At 41.1% G+C, this 25,749-nt stretch overlaps 2 protein-coding genes across 2 annotated transcripts in view; both read left to right on the top strand.

Annotated features, from left to right (window-relative positions):
- Positions 1–736: 736 nt before the first annotated feature.
- Positions 737–25,749, top strand: part of iars1 (isoleucyl-tRNA synthetase 1) — a 76,046-nt gene continuing 51,033 nt past the window's right edge. The window contains exons 1-12 of the mRNA XM_080423051.1: positions 737–752; positions 1,752–1,874; positions 2,051–2,207; positions 3,450–3,569; positions 4,320–4,402; positions 7,015–7,132; positions 7,277–7,424; positions 11,703–11,790; positions 13,585–13,645; positions 13,902–13,997; positions 16,221–16,343; positions 22,317–22,408. Coding sequence (XP_080279177.1) covers positions 1,756–1,874; positions 2,051–2,207; positions 3,450–3,569; positions 4,320–4,402; positions 7,015–7,132; positions 7,277–7,424; positions 11,703–11,790; positions 13,585–13,645; positions 13,902–13,997; positions 16,221–16,343; positions 22,317–22,408 — 1,205 coding nt within the window. The 5' untranslated portion in view covers positions 737–752; positions 1,752–1,755. The remainder of the gene's footprint in view (positions 753–1,751; positions 1,875–2,050; positions 2,208–3,449; positions 3,570–4,319; positions 4,403–7,014; positions 7,133–7,276; positions 7,425–11,702; positions 11,791–13,584; positions 13,646–13,901; positions 13,998–16,220; positions 16,344–22,316; positions 22,409–25,749) is intronic.
- On the top strand, positions 18,046–19,340 carry LOC308082170 (vimentin; the record flags this gene model as incomplete). The annotated part of the gene is made up of 1 exon (XM_080423834.1): positions 18,046–19,340. The coding sequence occupies one exon, from the start codon at positions 18,046–18,048 to the stop codon at positions 19,186–19,188; it is 1,143 nt and encodes a 380-aa protein (XP_080279960.1). The 3' UTR covers positions 19,189–19,340.

Genomic DNA, 25,749 nt, shown 5'->3' with positions numbered 1-25,749 from the left:
TAGTCCTGATACATGACTGTCAGTCATGGATGAACTTCAACAAAGTGTTTGCAGTTTCTCTCTTTTTGGCCCGTACATCTACATTTTTTGATTGATTGAATATTTTATTAGGCAAAAAAATGTAAAACAGCACAGTTACATTTAAAATACTTTGTCTGACAGGTCCGTTCATAAAAGTCCTTGCGGACTTGTTTCCAATGAGGGCCTTGGTATTCAATTCATAGGCATATATAGTGGCACCACATCAACGTTCAGATTTCAAGTGTAAACGGCCACAGATGTTTTAATTATATTCGGGCCCTTAGAAGTACCCGTATTGTCTGTATTGTTAAATAAAAAGCATTTTAATCCGATTGGTGGCCATTTTCCCCATAAGCTTTCAACTACGTGACCCTATCGATTGGGAGGTGTATTGCACTCTGATACATATTAACTCTATGCAAAAATAGCCATCGATTAGATTAAAATGCTTTTCATTGAACAATACGGAACATACGGGTACTTTTGAGGAACCGTACATAATTTTAATATCCGTGGCCATAGGTTAAACACTTTATATTTGAAATATGAACGTTTAAGCAGATGTACGGACCAAAAAGGGAGAAAGTGCAAACACTATGTTGAAGTCCATCCATGACGGTCATGACAGATGACCGTATTACGTCACTTCCACCCATGTTGACGGTCTCTTGCATCATTTCCTGTCTTGTCGCATCCCCTCCTCTGTTTCAGCCCGGCGACACACAACACATGTGAGTGTCATCACTGTTACTGAAATATATCTACATTTCAACGTCATAGTGGTTATATTCTGTAACGTGTGCATGGCTGTGTGCCCGTGTGAGCCTCGTCTTTTAGAAACTCACAAGTGAACGCTGTCACAAAGTTTTTGAAGATTATAGCTTGACAGTTAAACCTGTTAGCATAGCCTGGGAGCTAACAACAAGGAGGCGTCATTCAGTAGCTGACTCTGTTAGAGTGTCTGAACTGGTCAAACTTTTCTACTTTTTTGTGGATTTTGTTCATTTGCATGAACGTGCATTTATATCGTTACACATACTGTAAAGTTGTGCATGATATGTTCACTGTGCATGTTTCTTTATGGTTAGTTTGACAGGCTTTTAAAGGTTGCAAGGGGATGCATGCACAAATGTAGCTGTAGTTAGTATACAACCCTCGTAGACGTATTTATGATTCTGACGTCTTCAACAGAATCATAAATACATTTTTTGGGGTCCCCAGATGACAGTGAAGTGACTTTTAAGTACTTTTAAGACCTTTTTTTTCTAAAAAAAAAAGACCACTATTGCATCAAAAGTAATCAACAAATTATGCTATAAAACTGGTCAAACAGACCAAATTGTCAAATATTAATAATATAAGAAAGAGGCAAAGACTTTGAAAATAGCCAATCTACAAGCTGTTGTGAGGCGTTGTGAGCTTGTAGATCAGCTATTCTCACAATATTTATCTGTCAAACGGAGTCGAACTATAATTAATAAACTTCAACTGTAATGCCTACAATTCCTACAGTTCCAAGTGTTTATCAGGGTGGGATGTTGTTGAAATATGATTATTTTGGGGGGTCGTGGCCTGAAAAGGTTGAGAACTACATTGTAGATTGGGGTCCCAGAGATAGCAAGGCCCGAGGCCTAATGCATATCAAACTGGAGGTCCTTGAAATGAAAAAAGTTTCAGAATCACTGGTTCATACTGTTAATTGTGCCTATGTTTTAATGTGTCCTGAACAGAAACATGGCTGAGCCAGTCCCTGAATCCATCAACTTTCCCTCTGAAGAAGAGAAGATCCTCCAGTTCTGGAAGGACAAGGACTGCTTCCAGGAATGCCTCAAACAGTCCAAAAACAGGCCCAAGTAAGCTGTAACAATGTAATAATACATGATCAGAAATATATCAAATCTCTGTTACCCATAAACCGCAGATAAGATTATTTTAATCATTGTTTTGGGGGTCATGTGGGAAATTCCATAACACATTGTTTTGGCGATTGTATAGGAAAATTCGAATCTTTGTTACCCATCTTGTCCAGATACACGTTCTATGATGGTCCTCCCTTTGCCACTGGTCTTCCCCACTATGGGCACATCCTGGCTGGCACCATAAAGGACATTGTCACCCGCTTTGCCCACCAGAGTGGCTTTCATGTAGACCGACGCTTTGGCTGGGACTGTCATGGGTTGCCTGTGGTAAGAACATGGTGTTTTACACATGAAACATTTCTCAGTTTTAATTTTGTTTAATCCATTTGCTCTCAGTGTGCCTCATTCACAAAGGTCTTCTGAAATTTCTACCATATTTTAGTGTAGGTTTGCTACTAAGTATAGAGTAGACCAAGGTCTTGATTCATGAAAGGGTGTGTAAAGCCTTGATTTGCATGTGTCTCAGGTGTATCAGATGATGAATTCCACCCGTTCATAAATCAAATGCGCATTCATGTGTGCATCATTTGCATCGTTCCATGCCCCGTTTAACACAATAAAAGGCAATGGAATATCCAATGTGAAAGCAACTGCACTGCAGTGAATGCACAAGTACAAGGCGTCACTCGTCAAAAAGAAAAGATCTGTTTGCTGCAAAGCCTCACATCCCAACGCCTTGTCAGCTTGTATATCTGGTTTATCTGGCAGGTGAAAAATAATGTAGATAAATATAAACACATTATCATAATCCATACAATATTAGTATATGTATACTTCCAAATCTTGTCTATCTCTATGTTTTGTCATTGTTTCTGTTTTATGTATTATTTAAGGTAGAAAGGGAAGGGCATTATAAGCTACGACTTCAGCCCACACCTTTTTGGTCTAGCTGTTGTTCTTGTGCTGTTTGTTTTGCTGTATGTAGTGACTAACTCTGTACATGGCTTAAGACCGAAATAAATTCATTAATTCATTCAATTTAATGATTGCTATGTAATAAATGGATTCTGCCACCTACGAGTGCCTGAGAGCAGATGTGAGTTTTGGTGTACCCAACAAATAAATTCAGGTAAAATAATGATGATGAATCAGACTATGCTCATGGAAACAGTCGTATACACGCATTAGAATCAAATCTGAGTATACGCACGCTTTGTGAATAAGGCCCAATGTAATTTCAACGCACATTCAGACAGTGGAACAATTCGGCATAGGATTAGAGTTAGGGCCATTCTAATGCAATTGTATAAATACATATTGATATTTGGATTTGGATTAGTATTATCATATTAACAACTTAATACCTATAACCCTATAAACTTTGTTTACCGAGGTCCCCCAGGGGTCTGTACGCAGTGCCCTTCCTTTTTTCCCTCTGCCCCAAATCTCTTTGCCGAAAATAGCCGATCTATCTATTTTTGCAGAATGTTTGCTTATTATGACATGCACAGATTTTTCTAATTGGTTTTTCTTTTTTTGTTTGTTTCTCGTCTCTATGTGCTTTTACAGGAATATGAGATTGACAAAACCTTGAACATCAAAGGGCCGGACGACGTGGCCAAGATGGGCATTGCTGAATACAACAAGGAGTGCAGAAACATTGTCATGAGATACTCCAATGAGTGGGAGGTAAGCACAGAGGAGAGTTTGCTTGGCCTCGCACAGTTATGTAACACAATAAGAAAAGTATTTACATTGGAAGTCTATGAAAGAGCAGACTAGTGGGCTGTGAGGATATTGTAAATGGGCCCCCAAATAATTAGCAAAACACATAGATTGTATTGATAATATAACATTAATATAAAAATAATAATGTAAAAAGAATCATGGTATTCGTTTCTTTAAAACCTTGAAAAATGTGTTTTCATTGGGATATCAATAAATAGGAACTTAAAGTATACTATGTTAGTTCCACTGATCCAAGCAGGAACACAATCGATTGATTGATCATTAAAATAAACATGCTCTGAAATATCACGCGGCCCACCCATCTGACCACTTAACATGGCAGTCGATCAAGTGAAAGAAAAGGTTGGGAACGAGTATTTTAGACCAACTACCGGTAAATGAAAATGTAGTTTTATCTTTATTTTTTTTACAAGAATTAACTACATTTCGTATACTAGTTATCACTTGGTGTTAATGTTGTGATGTAGGGGACAAAAAAGAGTAGGATATGGAGTTCTAATTTTTTATTAGAAAAACAAGATGAGCCTCACAGATTTTCCTTTAAGCCTGATTTATACTTGGCGATGCATCGGGAGCATTCAAAACAAACTGAACAAAACAAATATTGGAACATTGTTCTCCTGAGTTTTGGCATGATCTTCTGTTCAGTTTTTCACCTGTGTATTTTACATTGTTGTGTGACGTTCCCAGATCTCAGTGACAAGAATGGGCAGATGGATTGATTTTAAGAATGACTACAAGACTCTCTACCCCTGGTTCATGGAGACTGTTTGGTATGAAGCCTTGCAATATATTTCATGAAATATCCATGAAATGTGTGGAACTAAATGACTCAAGATTTTGCATAGTATTATCTTCTGGCATATAATCCTATATTAAAATTGGCTAGTGGGAGGGCCGGCCGGCCGGCCGGTGGGCAGGCGAACCTCCGAGATCACTCGGACTCAGACATAACCATAAACAAACCTGATACGCCCATATTTAGGCAGGACCACGGCCAGGGGTCTATTCCACGAAAGCGGAATTAAATTATCCTGGTTTGAAAGGCAAATCCAGGTTTGACAAGCCTGCGCTGTTCAGCCTGGTTTATTCAGTTCCACGAACGCCAAGCCGGGCTGAGAAGGAGAGGTTTGTCGAGCCAGGATCGTTAAACCAGGCTGAATGTGAGTTCACATATTCCTATAAAAGACCATGAAAGTCGATAGCAGAATCCTTGAACTTGACCAATCATGGAGCCCAAAACCAGAGCGGCGTTCTTCTCTGTGGCTGAACAGCAGCACTGCAGCAGCTCATGAAATCATACGAGGAAGTAAAATGTATAATAAGCAAGAGAGGAAACACAGCTGCAATAAATATAGATCCAGGGAGAAAGCATGGCAAAGTATTGCAGACAAATTAAATGCACAAGTTGTCCAAAAATATGCAATTAATTTATATACAAATCCATAAATATATAATTCAGTTAGGCTTAAACATAAGGAGTTTAAGTGAATGTTGGAATTATAATTACACACTTAAAATAATTTTCTAATTTCTAATTTCTAAAATCAAAGATCTACAAGTGAAAAGCTTGCCTTTTGGCGGCCGGGGGTCCCCGGTCCACGGGGGTCAACGGGGGCCGGGGGTCAACGGGGGGCCGGCCCCCCGTGTACTCCCGGACCCCCGTTGACCCCCAACAGAGGTCCGGGGTATACGGGGGTCCGGGGGTCCACGGGGGTGGGGGTCCACGGGGGTCCGGAGGTACAAAGGGGGCCGGGGGTACACGGGGGCGGGGGTCCACGGGGGTCTGGAGGTCCATGGGGGTCCGGGGGTCCGGAGGTACACAGGGGGCCGGGGGTACACGGGGGTCCACGGGGGCGGGGGTCCACGGGGGCGGGGGTCCATGGGGGGCCGGGGACCCCCGGCCGCCATAAGACAAAAACATTTCGGGCTTGTAGATCTTCGATTTTCGCATAAGAATTGAATAAGTGTGGAAAAACTCATTGGTTTATGATTGGAGTCATTGGACTAACAGCTATTTCACAAAACTTGAAGAACAAGGCACTGGATTAATAAAGCTTGGCTGTTAGCCTGGTCCGGACCAGGCTAACTTCACAGCTAAATTGCCATGGTAACTAAGGCAGGATTGCTTCAATTTTCTTTTGTGAAACAGGATCATGGATAAACATATCCAGGTTTACTGGCTAAGTTAATCTGCCGAGCTAACTCAGCTTTCGTGAAACCGATTCCTGGATAATTTAAGCCAGGATAGCCGATTAAACCCGGTTTATCCCTAATCCAGGTTTCGTGGAATAGACCCCAGGTCACTCTGACTCTGACGTAAACATAAACAAACCCAATACGCCCATATATAGGCATGTCACTATGACTCACATGACCATAAACAAACCTGATATGCCCATATATAGGCATATATGGAGACCTGTTTGTCCAGGGCCACAGATTTGACCGCTATGCCCATAATTGTTCATGTGCATATTTGGGACCGACTGACTTCACTCGAGGGAGTGCTGTGCCCGCGGTCGAGTCGTTAGGATATGCCGGTGTCCAGAATCACGGATCCGACCGATATGTCCATTTATAGGCATATATGGATATTCAGTTGTCCAGAACCGGTGATCAAACTGATGCCCTGCTGCCACAGTGGCCTTGATGTCCTGCGCTCAGTGCCTGCCCCAGCTGATTTTCCTGTTTTCTCTTCTGCACTATTTACTGTCAATTTGGTTGTTGGACAACTGTGTTGTATGAGATTCTAAATTCTTATTACATCAAGTGAAATGCGCACATAACCAGTGGTAGGTTTGATGTTGAGCCTGTGGGGGATACTCATTTGTTGACATTTGTATCACTGATTGGAAAGTGATTTCAATTAGATGAAAATAACTTATCTAAGCTCTCAATGGCTGCTTCATGGATGTGAATTAGCCTCTTTTCATGCTGTTTCACAAATCGCAGATTAGGATTTTGCCTGACAAAATGTTGCAATCATGAGATTCTTTTTTTGCTTTATTCCATGTATACATTAGGTTGCGGGCCCTCATTTGATATATATATATTTTTTATCTCTGGGACCCCAATCTAAGAAGTTTATTGATTTGGTCTGATATGAACTGTCATTTAGTCCAGAATTCCTTTACTGTCCATACACTGTAGGTGTAGAGACAACAATGAAACGATCAAAATACCCATTCATGTTCTCTAGTTGTATTTAGTTGTACATGTAATGATGCAGATTATATATGAATCATTTAGCTGGGGACCCCCTTGAATCACCAAGGACCACTGGGTGACTTGGCCCCCACATTGAGAACCACTGTGTAACGGTATAGAATCTACACTCATTGTCACTTCAAATGTCTATTTTGTGCATTTTTGATGACTTCAGGTGGGTATTTAAGCAGCTTTATGACAAGGGCCTGGTGTACAGGGGCGTCAAGGTCATGCCTTATTCCACTGCCTGCAACACCCCCCTCTCAAACTTTGAATCCAACCAGAACTACAAGGTAGGCGCACACAACAGAACCCCAGACTAATTCACTACTACACTACTCATACAGTATGATTACACACTCTGTACACATGTAGTTGTACTTGGTGCCATTTTGTACATTATAAAATCAAGATCTCCTCTTCTTGTTTGTCTGCAGGATGTTCAGGACCCATCAGTGATTGTCAGCTTCCCACTGCTGGAGGACGAAGGTGTATCTCTGATTGCCTGGACAACCACACCCTGGACGTTGCCTAGCAACCTGGCCCTCTGTGTCAACGCAGAGTTTCAGTATGTCAAGGTCAAAGGTGAGAAACCATCCTTGCCATCATTGGAAAATAATACTTGTTTGGCAATTAAATCATAATCGCTTTTTATGTGATTCGATCCTTGTTTTGTAATACACGCACATCATAGACGGCTAGCCTAATGCAGACAGAGCCATGCACTATACAAGGAAAATATAAAAGCTGAGCTGCAATGCTGTGTATCTATGAGTGTCTGTATTTTCTATGGTAAATCATACCATTGGTATTTCTGAACAGCCTGGTATACCATAATACCTTGATACTGCTCAAGCCCAGTATGACACGAACTGAATGAAGCAGGTTGAACTATGTAGACTGTGTGTGCATGCATGTGTGCACACACAGTCGCACCTGTGCATGCTGTGTGTACATGAACGGTTCAGGTATTATGGGAATTATGAACGAATCTCAAATAGGGTCGCTTAAAAAAAGGAGTCCTGTCCTTGTTCAAATATAAAAATACTCCTGAGATGGTTAGTGTGTCCCCCCCATACTCCCTGCTGCACGTCCTTTAGGTTTTGGTTCCCTGTGAGAGACTGGTAGGCTTCTTCATAATGTAATGACCTAGATTCCTGACAGCTGCCTGCTGTAGCCTGCTGTGGCCTCAAGGGGTCAATGTTGAAGCACAAGTGTGAGTGGAAAACTGCACTGGCTGTTGCCTTGCTGCATGGGAGACTGCCTTGGAATACCAATGAATGTGTTTGGTATCAACACACTCGCCCTTGTTCACTCTCTTTCCTTGTTGTACCCCAACGCACGTTCACGCACACACACACACACACACACACACACACACACACACACACACACACACACACACACACACACACACACACACACACTCTTCCCATTTTCGCTCATTTGACTTTTTATCTGTCTTTCCTCCCTATCCACCTGTTTCTTTCGTTCCCATATATCTCAGTTCTCTATCTATATAATTTATCTATTTATCTATTTATCTATTTATCTCTATCTCTATCTCTATCTCTCTCTCGATCTATCTCTCTATCTATTTATCTGTGAGCAAGGCTGGCAGCAGGTCTTAGCTGTGCAATCATTTATCACTCCACTGAGGAGAAGGGACATATTTTATTGATGCCCCCCCGCCCCTCTTTCTCGTCTCTCCCCGTCTCTCTTTTTCTATCTTTTCAGGCCATTGGGGTTTTGTATTGCTATTTACAACTGTTGCCCCTCCTTTTCTGTAGCTCGTCTGTAGCTTCTATGACACTGTCCCCATTTAACCAGTTTCTACTGGGGTAGAGGTTTTTCATTTATTTATTTTAGCTTTCAGTGACCAGTGCATATTCAGTCCAGTTACTGTACTCTACAGATTTCCAGTTAACTTATATGCTGGATCAACTTTTAGATCATGTATATAGAAAATGTGGGAATATTGATACAGATCACATATTGACTTTTGGATGTTAGCATTTTGATATCCTCTTTAAGTCACATGCTCCTGCATTAGTATTGGTGTCATTTAGCATTAAGATACACAATGGTTTCCTTCCTCGACTACCCTCAAACTACAGGGCAGAATAACATAATATTAGAAATTGCTTTCTAATATTACGTTATTAGAAACCAATTTCTAAGAGTCTGTTACCAGACTCATCCACCAATGTGTCATTTTCAGAAATATCTCTGCAATGGCAGCATTTTCCACTGGGGAAGGTGCCTGGCTGTGTACCAGCTTGTCTTGTAGGGTGAGAGTGGGAGCTGTGTACCAGCTTGTCTTGTAGGGTGGGAGTGGGAGCTGTGTACCAGCTTGTCTTGTAGGGTGGGAGTGGGAGCCCTTCTACAATTTCTGCAAAAATGGATCAAGTATATTCCATTTCTAATATTGCAGATCTGAGCAGACAGTTAATGTTTGCTGCACAAGATACTCTTAAGGCTGGGCAATACAACTTCAAATCAGTATCATGATTATTTCAAACGTTTGCCTCGATAACGATGAATGAACGATTATTCGAAGAAAATGTGTGAAAATAGCAGATCTACAAGCTCATGGTGCGATGTATTGTGAGCTTGTAGATCAGCTATTTGTGCTATTTTGTATGCCACCATTGTACAACACAGGATAAAATGGTTAATCAGACTCTAAAAAATCTAAAACATTTTCATGGCGATTCGTTGATAAATGACATGAGCAAATATTGGTTTCGATATATTTTGTGTTAATTGCCCAGCCCTACTCTTCCTATAGATTTAACTTAATGTTTGATGTTTCCAAATCCCTATGTTTACACCCACGCTCTGCAAACCGTAGCCTAATTTCTGCAGCTTTTAGATCAAAGTCCTCTTGATTACAAATGCGTTTGAAGGCGCAGCAATTGTCAAACTGGATGCTTTTGGCTAAGGTGAGGGGGATGGAAGCTGTGAGCATGCAGAATGGTATTAAGGTCTGTGTCCTCGCCTAACATTTTAGTATGCAGCTCCCCTGAGGATGTTTATGTTATTTCGAAGTCCAGAAAGTTTATTTCCCTCTGGCTGTACTGTGAAGAGTTCCACACTGTGACTAGTGGAGTTGAGGCAGCTGTCAAATTCCTTAAGGTCTTGTAGGTCACCATCGTAGAAGAAGATGTCATCGATATACCTTCCATATCAGATAATGTTGTTCTAATGAGGGATTGGAAGGGCCCAGGATAAACTTTTCAACCCCAGACTCTTAGGAAAAGATGGGCTTAGTTGGCAGCAAACGGCTGTACCATGTTTATGTCTAAATAGTTTGTCCTGGAATACAAATACATAATGAGATAATCGCAGTTATTTTGCATAATTGTCAGACTTGTTTCCATCGTTTTTAAATGAATACATTTACGTTAATTTATGCGCACAACGCATGGCATCTGTGACATGCTGTGTGCTTGTAGATTGGGTATTTTTGTCCCGTGACACAGTCGTACAACATAGTATAAATTGGGCTTAAACGTTTTGACCGCGGTCACGGCTAATCTTTGGTCTGAACTAAGCTTAACGACCAATATTTTATTTATCTTAGAAGTTTCCTTAACTGCTTAAGTGCCACTGGACGTCTAAGACGTCCGTTTTAACATAAGCCCTGAGTGCCACTGGAAAAAAAAAAATCAGAACCCAAGATATCATGATTTGAAAATATTCTGCTCCATTCACTCTTTGTTTAACTTCTTACTGAAAAAGGCTGCATCTCGGCTCCTAAGCACTTTTTTTTTACAATGAATTTTGGCTGTGGCACTCAGAGCCAAACTGCCATAAATAAGCCGGGCACTGAATGAGTTAATAACATAACATATGTAACATTGTCATACAGCCATAGAATTATGACTTAAACCAATACTGAAAAACATTTAAAAGAAAATGATACACCTGGAACCTGACCTAACCCTTTCTCCATGAGTCTTTATTTAAATGCCACTACAGTAGCAGTATGTTGCAAAGTAATAAAGAAATAAAATAAAAAATGAAATAAAATATTTATGTCAAGGGTTCTAGCGTCATTGAGTGCCTCCTTCCTAACCTCTAAACATATCCTGACTGATTCATTCTAGCAACAGAGGGTTGGATAAATCTATATATATTTTGGGTAACATGTAAAATGTAGGAAGTCCTGCTCTTTTTCCATTCATCCACTTTTTCTCAAGTAGCATTATTCACAGAATGTCCTCCAATTCATACTTCGTATATTCCAAAGGATTGGATGAAAGATGGGTGTAATATTCAGAAGTGTGTTTTCAACATGGGCTCCTGGGACCACCACTGGGTCCAAATGAACCCTTACAGGTCTATAACTCTGAGAGTGTACAATGAGCCCGACGATTAAGCATCAACTGACGGTGAAAATGTATCCAAAGACAATAAATTAATTTTATCCGAACATCATAAAACGACACAGTCACACATACAGTACCTGACAGAATCGCCGGGCTGATTTTATTTTTGGAGCACCGTTCTTATATGATGCGATTCTAAGATGACCCTATATGGTATTTTGAGGATTTTAGTTGTACCAGTCTTTCAGGTGTAGACTCCTATACAATTGAGATAGGTCAACCTTATTTAAGAAATGTGTGGGTGCAAAACTAAGACCCTGTTATACCCCACAAAGAGAAATTCTTGTGGGCATTTATATATCACTGAGCCCCATCTTGTCTGGTTGTTCGTCTGGTGGTCAGTCAGGAACCTGTTCCGCAGACGACGAGTGGTCAAGCCTGACTCTCTGCCTAAACGTTGTATTGTGTACCAGCCATGTTTCTGTATAAATGAAATCACAGCATTTGTTTATCTCTTTCTGATTTCTAGACAACACAACAGGTCAAACCTACATCATGATGGAGGCCAGGCTTGGAGCTCTGTTTAAGTCTGAGAGCGAGTACACCATCCTGGACAAGTGAGTACTGAGGGGACACATAGCCACCAAGAGGCTATGACAGACATAAAGATGTAGGAATTGAATTTTGTAACTACCCTGTAACAGGTACTTTCATCAGTTGCTTGTTAGAACAGGAATAATGTTTTTGGTATTGAACATTGGAACATATTTCTGTTACATTTCTAAACAATTATTGCACAGGGCAGATATGACAAATAACTTAAATATACAAAGAAATAACTGATATATTTAATAATTTATACTTTAAAAATATTTTAAAATAGTAGCAATAGAGCATCGCAGTTCCCGCCCACTTCCTGGTTTTTCGTGGTGCCGGAAGGAACAACTCAATGCATTTTTCCCATTGACATTTCCAAAAATATTTATATCTATTAATTTAAGCCTCGAATCAAGCCATCATGACATGACATGAATCATGACCATAAAACGTTTTTTTCTGTGATTTTTTTTTATTTTATATTTAATTATATGATATACTATATTTAATAAATACCCTTTGTTTTGCCGTTTTCAAAAAAAAAATATCACAGAATCAAACGTTTTATGGTCATGATTCATGTCATGTCATGATGGCTTGATTCGAGGCTTAAATTAATAGATATAAATATTTTTGGAAATGTCAATGGGAAAAATGCATTGAGTTGTTCCTTCCGGCACCACGAAAAACCAGGAAGTGGGCGGGAACTGCGATGCTCTATAGCCGAGCCCACAATACGGTAGATCTTCTATTTCCAAATAAAAAGGATCAATTGGGGAGACAGCAGAGAGGGTAATAAACATATTTGAAGTTGCTAGGAAAGTTTTGTTAAAAAAGTTCTGTACAAAAAAAAGTGTATTTCAGTGTTCTAAATGTGCTTTCAAATAGAAAACTATTTTCTGGGTGGTTAGGCGTAATGATGAAGGATCTGAATACCATTTGAGTTTAAACATTCAAGTCTTTCTCGTGTTTATTATCCTTGGTGAGACAGCAATAGAAGTAATGACTGAACAAGTAGAAGAATTTATTCTATTTAATTTATTTAGTTGAGTTGAGTTGAATGTTGTTCCACGAGCGGTAAAGCAGTCTCCATTTCCCAGCTCAGTGGAGGTAAGGCAAAGTGTAGGATGAGACAGGGAGTGAATCACTTTATAAAGACAACGTAACGGAAAAGTATCGTTAAATTGCAGATTGGAAATATATTAAAATGAGCAAGACTTTTGCCCACCTACAGAATGGCAGGCATGTTGGAGAAGACTAAGGGCTGATCAACACAGAAGAAAGACTCCCGCATTCTGCCTAAAGATAATGTTTAATGGGAAATACAATGTTTCGGTCCAGAGACCTTCATCAGGTGATGAAGGTTTCTGTACCCAAATGTTGTGTTTCCCATTAAACTGTATCTTTGCATTTGAAGACAGTGTGCGGGAGTCTTTCTTCTATGATTTAAAATATATTGAATGCAGCTGAACCACATTTGGAGGCATTATATGTAAATTATGTGAATTATATTCCACAGCTGCCGTAGTCACCAAATCACAGCCCAGTTGAACACTTATTGGGAGATTGTGGAACATTGTGTGTGACAGTGTGTTCCATCATCCTTATAAAACACCAAAGGATGCAATTGCTCAGTCATGGAGGAATAGTGTCCTATCTCATCTGTAAAATGTTGCCTTGTGGCATTGTGCTTAGGAGGAGTTCTATTGGCACATGTTGTTTCAGTGCCCTCATCATAATACACTTTGCCCTTCTGTTGCTTTATGCCAGTGTACAGTTAAAGCGTGTGTGTGTGTGTGTGTGTGTGTGTGTAGATTTCCAGGCAAGGTGTTGAAAGGAAAGAAATACAAGCCTCTCTTCCAGTACTTTTCCAAGGTGAGCAGATTTGTTTTTCTTGTTCCTGGCGGTTGCACATTGTATATGTATTTGCCTCAGAACCAGTGTCAGAGCTATAGCTCAATCTAATGACCTCCCTGAACACAAACAGGCATCCCTCTATCTGCCTCCTAAATTGCTATTCCTCTGCCTATCTCTTTCTTTCTCTTTCACTTTGTCTGTTTTTCTCTCTCTGTCTCTCTCTCCAACTCTCGCTCACTCTATTTCACTATCTCACTCTCCCATCTCACTCCAGTGTGGAGAGACAGGTGCGTTCCAGGTAGTGACGGATAACTACGTCAAAGAGGAGGAGGGTACTGGAGTGGTTCACCAGTCACCGTACTTTGGAGCTGTGAGTTCGGCCTTTAAATCTTTCATTTATTTATTTCTACCTCAGACACACAGAGAAGTTTATTACATGATTTATTGCATCATCCTAGTGTTGCACTAATATAATTTGGCCCGATAATTCAGTTCCAGAACAAAATGTAATTGTATTTTCTCATTGTGGTGAAGGGTATTGTGTTGTGTAGCTTCCCATCGCTGTTACTACAGTAGTTTGTCTTGTCTTTATAATTCCATTAACTATGATAAAACAATATTTCCTAATGTTTGACATTGCAGGTGTTGGGTTTGGATATTGCAATTATTATGTGCATGGTCTTAGGCTATAAAATAATTAACAATTTTATATTTTAGATCCTCATCATTAAAAAAATAATCTTAAATCCCATAATACAAAACGTTAAGTCACTCAAAAGCAATTTATCAATACTTGTATATTGATTGGACATTATGGTGTTTATATTTATTTGCTCGTAATAATCCACATCGTATAGAAAATTGTGCAGTATCTATTTAATCCTTGTCCCCGAGGCCATCACTGCAGTAGTATTGGAGCTATTGGGTCATTACTAATAGCCTAGATGACCTTGTCAAGGGCAGATAAATGCCCCCTGTGGCTGGATCCATCTCACTTTCTCTCTATGTATTTATTAGTTTTTTTCCTCCCTCTCCCTCGTTTCCTCTCCATCTCTGGTTGCACAGCAGCCTAGCCCCTATACGGATGTTGACTCTTGCTACTATGTCAATATCTCTTGGCTACATTTTAACATAATTAATGTACGGTATTTAATCTTACAATTCTGTGAACGCAAAGATAATTTTCTTAATTTTCCAGTGATCTTCTATCCATTGATCGCAGTCAGTTATCCAGTGATGAGTATTTAAGTAATTATCCACACCCAGTTCCAATGTACAGTACCACTAACCAAGTATGATGATAAGTTAACGGCATGGAGTGGAACAGATTAATGACCAGTGATGCCATGGAAAGAACGCTATTCCCTGTATATTAATCCACAAAAAAGGGAACACTGGACGTTTTTTAATCTCTATATATTTCCACATACTGTGTTTAGAGCGATCTTCGAATCCATCATCCAAATATGTTAATGACACAACACCATCCATTACATATGATGTTTAATCTTCACCAGGAGATGGAGAGTTAGACTTTTCAGGTGAAATGGGTCAATTCAGAGGAATCTTAATTGCAACCAAGCCCCATATAGTTTGAGCGTTGACCAAAACAAAAATCTGACTTTTTTTTAGCTTACAGGACCTGGAACTAGGACATTCATTTTTCATTCATTTTTCTCCAATGAAAACAGTACAACACATGTACACATTAAATAAAGCTTTCCATCAGTGACCGCAACCTCTTTCCCGTTAAGGGTCAGAAACTTAACCAAACTAACTTGGACTAGTCATTGAAAAGCAAAGGTGGGAAGATGACTCATTTCTGTTGAAATAATATTCCTCAACATTTCTGTTTTACAGTTACATACTGGTATATTTGCTATGGCTGTACCTCTTGTACAGTAGGTCTACAGGATCTCGATGTCTTCAACTCAATTAACTTTAGCAACATGTAGAATTTCCCTGCTGAGTTGTCACATGACAATTAACAGGACAGTAAAGGGAAAAAAGCTCCAATGGCCCTCTGTCTGAAGCTATTTATATACATGAATGAAAGAATGAGCTTTTAGTACGATGTCTCATTTATTTATTTGCACAATAAAAACAGTACAAAGGTAACATTATTAAAAAACACAGAAATAAGTGCAGGTGAGAAAGGAAACCCATATAGGACTTATACAAGGTTCTCACCTAAAATAATAAACAAGTAGTAAGTTAAACATAGTAATCAAACATAAGACGCGACAAACAGCAAGTACCTTGTGTGCAGTTGAATGTGTGGGTGCGTGTGTCTGTGTGTTGAGTGTGCGTGCACGTGTCTGCACATGTGTGTCTGTGTTTGTGTATGCAGAAGTAGGGCTACACTACTTCCAATACAGGATTATAAACACATCAAAAACACAGATAAAAACATTACATTCACTTCTCAATAACTGAATGCACAGTAAACACAGGTTACACAAATAAATGAATACATTGAAATAGTATTTGTAACTCAAAGAGCCACATGGAAATACTATTTGTTTCACAACAAGCCAAAAATAAATATGACGCTTACATGTTCTCTTTGTTCTATATATCTTAAAAAATGTAGGAGGATTACAGAATCTGCATGGAGTACGGCATCATCCAGAGGGACCAGGTCCCTGTCTGCCCTGTGGACGCCTCAGGCTGCTTCACTCCAGAGGTCACAGACTTTGTGGGACAGTATGTCAAGGTGAGTGTCTCTTCAGTGTAAGGGAGGGGTGGAAACTGTGTGTGGCAGGGTGGTTGGTGGGAAGGATGCTTTGAGTGAGGGATGCTTTGAGTGAGGGTAGAAGCAGGAGAAAATAGACAGTAGACAACCTCACCACAGAGGTTACCCATATATCATGGGGTGATTTGCTGAAGTTGGCCTTTAATTCACCACCTGAACCCTAGTGGCATGTCATAATAGGAAAACATTCTGCAAAAATATTCCATCCACAAGCTCAGAACGCATCGAGTTGTGAGGCATTGTGAGCTTGTAGTTTTACTAAGATCTGGTGTAGAGGGAAAAAGGACCAAGTATAGACCCCTGGGAGACCTCCTGATCAATAAAGTACTGTATATAGTGTTAAACAGAAGGATGGCAAGGCCATCTAAACGAAAAGAGGGAGAGGAGGGAGTTTTTATTTTAAAAGCAGTGTAAGTTGTCCGCCCCTCTCAAACATTCTTATGTGCATCTGGAATGATGTGGCAGACTATGCTGAGGAGACAAAAGAGACATCATTGGTCCGAGGTCAGTGAGGTGGCATTATTTACTGCCCTGTATCATAAACACAGCGGAATTTTACACAGGAACAAAAATTGATTTTGACAACCTTGTGCTACACGTTTGTGATCTTTTCCTAAATCATTAAATCATTTCAAAGATGCCAGATTACACGTAACTAAGTCCCACTCGTAGGTACCTTTTATTTTTTCTTTATCTGGAAGATAACCTTTTAATTTTCCTGTCTTTTTCCTTTAGTAATATAGAGTAAAATCTCCTGAGACTGTAAAAAATCGTCCGAAATGGACAGAGTCAGAGTTAAAATAACACTGAAGATTGTGTCGTGCTTTAAGGTTATATATTTGTCATGTGTCATGTGTAAGTTAATGTTAATGCAAAAAGTTTACAAAAACACACACATCTAAACAGTGAAATATCAGGTACTGGACAGAAGAACATCTGAGAACAGAAAAATAGAGTTTGTGCACACTGCACAGTGGATCATGCTCCCATGGATATTTATTAAATTGTAACCAAAGGTACCGTTTTGAGCACCAATATCTTGAGTAAGTTAATATCTTGTGTTATTTCAAACAATTCCTGTTGACTTTGTAACTAACATGCGATGGAGAGTGGTGAGGGAGTCTTGTGGCAGAGCTGTGTCGGAACGTTGTACAGGGAAACGTGCTGCCAAAGCACATCGTCATTGCTTCACAATGCACCGGCTGCCCGCCTCGTCCCTCACACACCCTTTTCATCGCGGCTGCCCTAAGTGAGCGGAGGCCTGGAAAAATAGCAGGCATACACGCTCCGATCACTATTTCCCACCCTGGTGTGAAGGCCAGGGAGTGAACTCCACCCGCCTGGCCACTAACAATGCATCGTTAGCTAATAAAGAATACGATGGTGCAGTCCTCTGGAGGACTGTCATAATCCGCATTTAAGAGATGTCAAAACCCTGCGAGAGTTTCAAGGCTGTCTGAGACATTCTTCCTGGGCCCATAAAAGCCCCGCGGCTGATCTGAGAGCGTGTCAGTTGGAAGGTAGACCCAGCAGAGGAAGAGAGAACGAGAGAGAAAGAAGAGGTCACCCTACAACACTACGGGAACTATCACCCACTAAAACGGAAACAACAAACCCGCTATTTACAGCAAACCCTTCACGCTGAGCCCACAACACAGACAACATGAGAGCAGCATCTTATAACCAGAAGAGCCTGCAGGTGAGCGGCAGGGTGCGGGTTCAGAGCCCGTCACCATCTCGATGCCGCGGGGCCTCGTACGACAGCCGCGGACGCTCAGGTTTCCAGGGCCAGGCAGTCCAGGGCACGGCAGTTGAGTTGGGCACAGAGATACACCAGCAACATGCCAACGAGAAAGAGGAGATGCAGGAGCTCAACGTTAAGTTTGCGGGATACATCGATAAAGTCCAGGCACTCGAGCAGAAGAATGCGTTTCTGCAAGCTCAGCTGGCGGAGCTGCAGGGCCGCTATAAGGGAGGCCCTTCGGGTCTTGGAGAAGAGTACGAGCTCAGGTTCAAGGAGGTCCGGGAGCTGATAGAGTTGCTAACCAATGAGAAGGGAACAGCTGATATAGAGCGGGGGTATATTGAAGAGGAGGTGGAGGTCTGGAGGCTCAAGCTGGAGGAAGAGATGGCTCTGAAAGAGGAGGCGGAGATGATCCTGAAGGAGTTCCGCCAGGATGTGGATAACGCCACACTGCAGAAGGCTGAGCTGGAGAAACGCGTCGAGCAGCTGGTGGCCGAGATCGAGTTCCTGAAGAAGCTGCACGATGAAGAGGTGGCCGACCTCCTCAAGCAGATCGAGGACTCCAAGGTCAGCGCTGAGCTGGACGGTGACCGCCCCGACCTGGCCGCCTACCTACGTAACATGCGCGCAGAGATCGAGTCAGTGGCTGCCCGCAATGTTCAGGAGGCCGAAAAGTGGTACAAGGGGAAGTTTGAAACCCTCAAGGTGCACGCTGGCAAACACGAGGAGCAAATGACGACCATGAAGGAGGAGATCAGCACCTTCCATAATCAGGTGACAGACATGCAGAACCAGATAGACGGGCTGAGGGCTCGCAACATGGCCTTGGAGCAGCAGCTGGACGACATGGAGATGGGACACATGGACAAGGTGGGAAACCTGGAGGGAGTCATTGCCCAGCTGGAGGCCCAGCTCTGCGAGACCAAGCTAGAGATGACGAAGTATCTACTGGACTACCAGGAGCTGCTGCACATCAAGCTGAAGCTGGATGCAGAGATCGCCACCTACAGGAAGCTGCTGGAAGGGGAGGAGCAGAGGCTCGGACTCAAGGTAGAAGCCTAAGTCATTCCAAGCTGAGGAGGGCTTCAGATCCCATAGCAATGCCAAAGGAGTATACCATCGGAGAATACCATCACGGAGAGAGGAACTCAGCTGAACTTTACCCACCCTTTACCTTGCCATTGCCCTACCCACTCTGGCCAGCACCCATCAATCGGCTCACCAGCCCTACCTTTTATGATTCCTACGACATTCCAAGAATATCTGCTATGTCTGTCCCATTCTTCCCCGTCCTCCCCAATGCATCCATCAAAATCACCCCACTTAAACCATTCACTATGTCTGACCCTTTTTAGCATTATGCCACTCTGCCCTCTCTTCCCTTTTGGACTATACTTTTCTGCCTTCCTATTACCCCACTGTTAATTGTACCCTCCCATCATTTCCCCCTTCCAACCCCACCTTTCTCCCACCCCTTGCCGCTCCCTTACTCTATCCTGCCAGTGCTACCCTCTCACATTCCTTCCCTACCCATCCCTGATATGTATGATTCTGACTCTGGGATGGCACCTCCTTCACAGTGAAACAACTCCCTGCTATGATCGGAAACCACTCAAACAAAACAAGACAAAACAAAACAAAACAAATGAAACAACCCCCACTTCCAAATCTGGCCTTTGCAACACCCCCAAAAATGTTTTATGTAATAGAACTGCCGACTATTGACATAATTGTTTACCATTTACTACTTAATAAAGCTTGACGTGAATGCATCCAAAAAAAAAAGCATGAATTATTTATTTCTCTCTCTTGCTTTAGACTGTTGTCTGTCATCTCTATGACCTGTCTCTGTTGGCCTCCTCTGGCTGTCTCCCACCTTTACCTTTTCATGGTATGGAAGTAAAAATACACTAAAGTGTCAATATTTACACTTAATGTTTTTTCCTGTACAAGTGAAACAAAATGGAATCTGAAGCTAAATCTTTGTAGCAGAATAGTACTCATGACTGCTTTTGTTAGTTCACTCTTTCTGATGCACAATAGTCTCAACTCTACAGCAGGCACACAGTGTTTTGGAAAGGCTCAACATATTTTCAAGACAAGATTGATTAAGCATTATTATTATGTTTTAACTGGTCACCCTAGTCATAAATCAAGCCTTGTAGTAACAAGATGCCAAAAGGATCACATATATGTGGAAATATTTGAGTGACATGAATATTTAGTGAGGGCCTTGTTATCGCTGTCTGTCTCTGTGGTAGAGTAAGCTTATACGTTGTTGCCCACGGGTGTTGCAGACTGAAAATATATGATCTATAAGCTCACAACACATTGAACTGCAGCGTGTTGTGTGCTTGTAGATCTGATATTTTCAGTGCACAACACCCATGGACAACAAAGTATACCTCAAGCTTTACAGTACATGTCACAGTGCCAGTTTCCAATGAGTCTGTCACTAGAGTACTAATAGGTTTTAGCCACATGAATCTTAGCATCCCTATCATGGGCATGTCATATTAGGCAAACATTCGCCCTAAATAGACTATCTACAAGCATAACGTGTCATGTTGCGATGCGTTGTGAGCTTGGACATCACCTACTTTCAGCAAAGAGATTTGGTGTAGTGGGAAAAAAGGAGGGGACAACGTATAGACCTTGATCAACGTAGTATGAAGGGTGGTTGTTTATGAAGCCAGTTCAGGGAGAGACCAAAGAGACAATTTTGTCAAAATACAAACATGTTAGTTCCAACAAACTGTGCCTCACCAATCTTTAAACTGAGCTCCTGGGCAAAGTGCAGGGCGGGCTCAGTTAGAGAGAAAGAGATGACATTGGGGCTGGGCAATTAACCGAAAATATATTCAAACCGATATTTAGAACCAATAACTGACTTGGGTTTAAAAATACTAAATTTATTAGTCTTATTAACCACTTAACCCTGTATTAGGGGCCGTTTCCACACAAAGCAATTCATGCACGGTGGAGCACATTGGATATGTCCATAGTGCTCGCACGCAGGGTTTATTGACACCTGCAACATTCGAGCCGACCAGCCATTGCTGTGCTCGAATGTCCTCTCAACTGTGTTATTAGCACAAATAGCTAAGATGAAACCATGTAAACATGGAGTTCTCATGGTTGTGGTAACGGTTCCATGACGGGTCGTAAATTATCGGGTTGTCACAGGATCAAATGACCGGCGCTCCTCTCTAAAAGTTGAACTGTTTCCTGCTTGAATCATCCAGGGTGCTGCGCCAAAACACGCTGGGCTTCTTGTGCGCTGAAGCACAATGCTCGGGTGTTGGGAAGAGAGGCGCACCAGCACGTCTTTCTTTACCATAGAAATGCATGACCGACAAGCAGGTGCTGCCAACTCTGAACATGCTTTTTGCGGACACGGCCCGTTATACATTGCTGTACAATGGTGGTGTACAAAAGTAGTGTACATAGATGATCTACAAGCTCTCAACGCCTTGCGATGCGTCACTTTGTGAGCTTGTAGATCTGCTACTTTCACTATTATTTTTAAATAATCGGTTCATTAATCGTAATCGAGGCAAAAGTTTTAAATTATCTTGATATTGATTTGAAGTAATATCGCCCACCCCGAGATTAGCCTGGGACCAGACGAATCTGCCTGTGCAAAAAGATTTCCTGCTCCAGAAGTCTGGGGTGACCAATCAGGGACCAGTATTCAAATATGGGAGACTGTGATTTGTAGTTAGTTGTAGGTCTAACCAATTGCGTCCAGAGCCATTGTTTTGATCCCGCCCCCTTGGAAAAAAAACGTCCTCATAGAGGCACCAGACTCATATCCACGCAGTGATATAGTCTGGCTACGCGAGGCTACCCCGAGTTGACATCATTCTGTATACACGCCACTTGGCCGCTTATTCGATTGCGTGCCATAAACGAGTAGGATAACGACAGGGTAACAATACATATTTCTCCCAACCTATTTATTGTTGTCTTGTATTGCTGTAGCTGTGTAATAACAGACAGAAATATTAGGAATTGAAATATGGCACAGAAAGAATAAGTGACCATGATTATTCTTGCAGAACTATTTCTTCTTTAAAAAAAAAAGGGATGTATAAAACCTATTGAATGTTGATTTTTCAGTGTAATGTATTAATAGCCTTTCAATGCAGCATTTCATGTATACATATTTATGTGTGTCATGTGTGCAGGATGCAGACAAGAACATCATCAAGTGGCTGAAGGAGAACGGCCGTCTGGTCAATACCAGCTCTTACAAGCATAGCTACCCATTCTGCTGGAGGTAAGAAAGCCAAGTGTGTGATGCCATGTACAGTATGGCTGTCAACATCATGACATTTTACTTGTCGGTCCAAGTACAGAGACAACCCAGGTCCGTTTTACTAGTGTAGAGCGTTTAACACATTGGGTGCCAGAGGTTTATTAAAATATTATACTTTGAGTGCCAGGACTTTTTAAAAATGTTGAACCTTTTTCAAGTAGTCACAAAATATTTTCAGTGATCACCGTCCTCACGGTGATCCCCTCATTACACACATACAGGTCTCGTACAATCGGGGGGAAAAAATTAAAAACATTCGGAAATCCATTCCATAGTTGCAGCCAGTTGAAAATAGTTAAATTAACATTGTAAAAAAAAAAAGTGCACAGGAGCCGAGATACAGGTTTTTGAAGTCATAAGTTAACCAGGAGGTGGATTGGAGTCTAAATCTTGTAGGAGTGATATGTTGCTGTGAAGGAAAAAAAAAAAAAAAAAAAAGTTTTTTTTTTTTTTTTTTTTTTCAAAAAACGTATATATACGGTTTTGGCACTCAACGTTAGTATGGCCAAAACCGTATATATACGGTTTTGGCACCCAATGTGTTAGGTGGTTCATAATTTTATACTTTGAATGTGTTCTAAATGTTCAACGTCTTTCAAAATATTTAGAAATGGTGGAAATTGCCCAATCTACAAGCTCGGTAAGTTGCCAACAACATTGTGAGCTTGTAGATCTATTGAAACATCTTTTTTCATCAGATGCATTTATACAGAAGAAAGGAACCATTCTGACGATTATGCAAAAATAATTGTGTTTTTGTCCGGTAATTGCAATCAGGTGATAATGTAATAATTGTGACAGGCCTAATGCCATGTAACAAAGTAGTATCTCTGTCCAACGCTCTTTAAGGCTGCAGCACACGTAATAAGAACAAAATTATATAATTCAGAAAACGAACAAGCTCCTTGCCTTGCCCAAGGTCATTTATGCAGTTCTTGCACCTCCAAGATTTTCGAACTAGCTGAACGATACCAATTTGAACATTGACTGTGCTCATTCAGAAACTCAAGGTACTCTTGTGATTTATATTGTTTTATTTCTGCAATCTGCTGTCAATGTACCATGGACAGTTTTGAAGAAAGGTTGACTGAGGAGGTTAGGAGGTGCAAACCTCTATAATCCCTCTCTGAGGTATTGGAGAGAGATAACACACACTTGGTCCTCTGTGTCTGCCAGAAATTGGCACATTTTCTGAGATGGATTATGTCAAAGCACATCGGAGGGCGATGAAAAAAAAACTGTGGAGATGAAGGTGAATGAAAAAAAAATCACTGTTCCAGCTCTGTATACAGTAGTCTAACGTTACGCACTCGTATAAAACAATTTAGTCCTCAGATAACTTGTTCGGTTTCAGTAAGCCAAAAAAGTTTGACTTCTTTTGAGGTATGCTGCCAGCTTTAGCCAACTGCTTCATATAACTTACATCTGAAAGTCTGTACCATTACAGCAGTGATTATTCAGTAATTTGTTCTCAATGGTAATAACAATTAGGGACACTAATTTAATATCACCATGTTGTGTTTTCTCTTTCAGTAATGGGTATCTATTTTGCTTCCGGCAGAAGTCTGAATGTGCTAACCTGACCATGTACTTGCTTGTTCGGATATCTCCTGTTAATAGCCACCTCAAGTGTAGTGCTTCTAGTGTGCTCTTGATTGCTTCAGCGGCATTAGCATAGAATGTCAATAGAGGTTCTGCAAGCTCAGCACAGGATCCCTTCAAACTTGCTGAGTATCCACGGTCAGAGTGATGGCACAGACACACATTGGGACTTTCTCGTGTGAGCACACACTCAGAAGTCCCTTTCCCCCGAGGAAAAAAACGCCCACTAACACCCACTAGCATCTGGCTTTTAGGTCTTTAGTGGGATATGGTACAATAAGCATCCATTCCCGGGCTCCCTCCCTCCCTGTCACATCCGCCCGTCACTTTGAGCAGCTCAGCCTAACCTGAACAGGATTAATTAACCTCAGTAAGTACAGTATGTGGAGATGTGTCTGTGGAGTTGCTAGCAGACACTGGGGCTCCTGAAGATTAAACTATTATAATGACAAACTTACAAAAATAAATGCTCCCTCTAATTGCAATTAGTGATGAACGAGTCCACCAATCAAGACGACAATCACATTCATTCCGCAGTGTTCATGGCATGATTGTTATCTTAATAAAAATAAAATGATCCAGGTTCTGCCAGATGAATCATGTTATGTTGCATCTGCACCTTTGAGCCAAGTCTGGCACCCTGCAATTTCTCTCTAGGAGACAGACATTCAGAACAATGCAAGTAGGCATAGCCAGGGGGGTTGATTGGCAAGTTGGCAGCTCAGAGCCAAGTGCAATAACCACCTTACAGAGCCTGTTGGAGAGATTCCAAACCCAGAAGTGGGTGTGGTCCAGGGGTTACCCGGTAACTCCGTGGCTCTGAGCCAAAACTGATGACACCCCACAACTTTGTAGACATTTGAAGGAAAAAAATAAACTGAATTGGATGTGGCACTGGGATGTCAACATCAGTTGATGTCAAAAGTTGATCAGTTCTTCCTAGTCATACCTTGACATACCTACCAGGACCTTGTAGGACAAAACATGTATATATCATAAGCCTTTGTTTGCTACAAAAAATCTATGGGAAATCTGTGGTGGAACTCCATAGAAGGAGTAACTTCCGGGTTGGCCTACAAATGTTTAATTTTGTCGATCGTCTTTGGCACTTCCCTCAAATCATTGAGTTTATTTTAGGTACTTGGACTTCATTTTAAGTTTGAGCAAAACATGGTTACAGTGCAGTTCAAACTTAGTTTGTGGATTGTGTGGTAATAACACTTCATTCATTATTGAGTGTTTATGCTAGGCTGCTTTCCCAGTAGACTAGACTTCACTGGTCAATTGGCTGTGGGCTCAGAAATACACAGTGAATACATTGTGAATTTTAATATTAAACCAAATGAAATGATTGGTTAAGATCCAACAAGCATTTGCAAGTCTGGGTTGAAATCAAGTACACCCAGTGCCAAGCTCTTAGTATGCAGGACTTGATCATATATTTTGGTAAACTGGAGCATGTTTGCCTCACATTGTCAAATTGATTAAAGTACGCAAGCGCTGAATTTATTTGAGCCAATTTGGAACAAAACACAGCATGGTTTTATTCCTTATCCTGTGCAGTCTCCAATTTTGGTAATTTGAAAAAATGATAACTGTACCCAAAGAACATTTGCAGATCCATCTTTCCTCTTTGAAAATCAGGGGTGTCAAACTCATTTTAGGTCACAGACTAGACTGTGTAAAATGTGACTTAATGT

The sequence above is a fragment of the Gymnoscopelus braueri genome (assembly GCF_963280865.1).
Source record: "Gymnoscopelus braueri genome assembly, chromosome: 3".
Classification (NCBI taxonomy): domain Eukaryota; kingdom Metazoa; phylum Chordata; class Actinopteri; order Myctophiformes; family Myctophidae; genus Gymnoscopelus; species Gymnoscopelus braueri.
The sequence above is the reverse complement of the archived record's forward strand: the minus strand, read 5'-3'. Positions and strand labels throughout refer to the sequence as shown.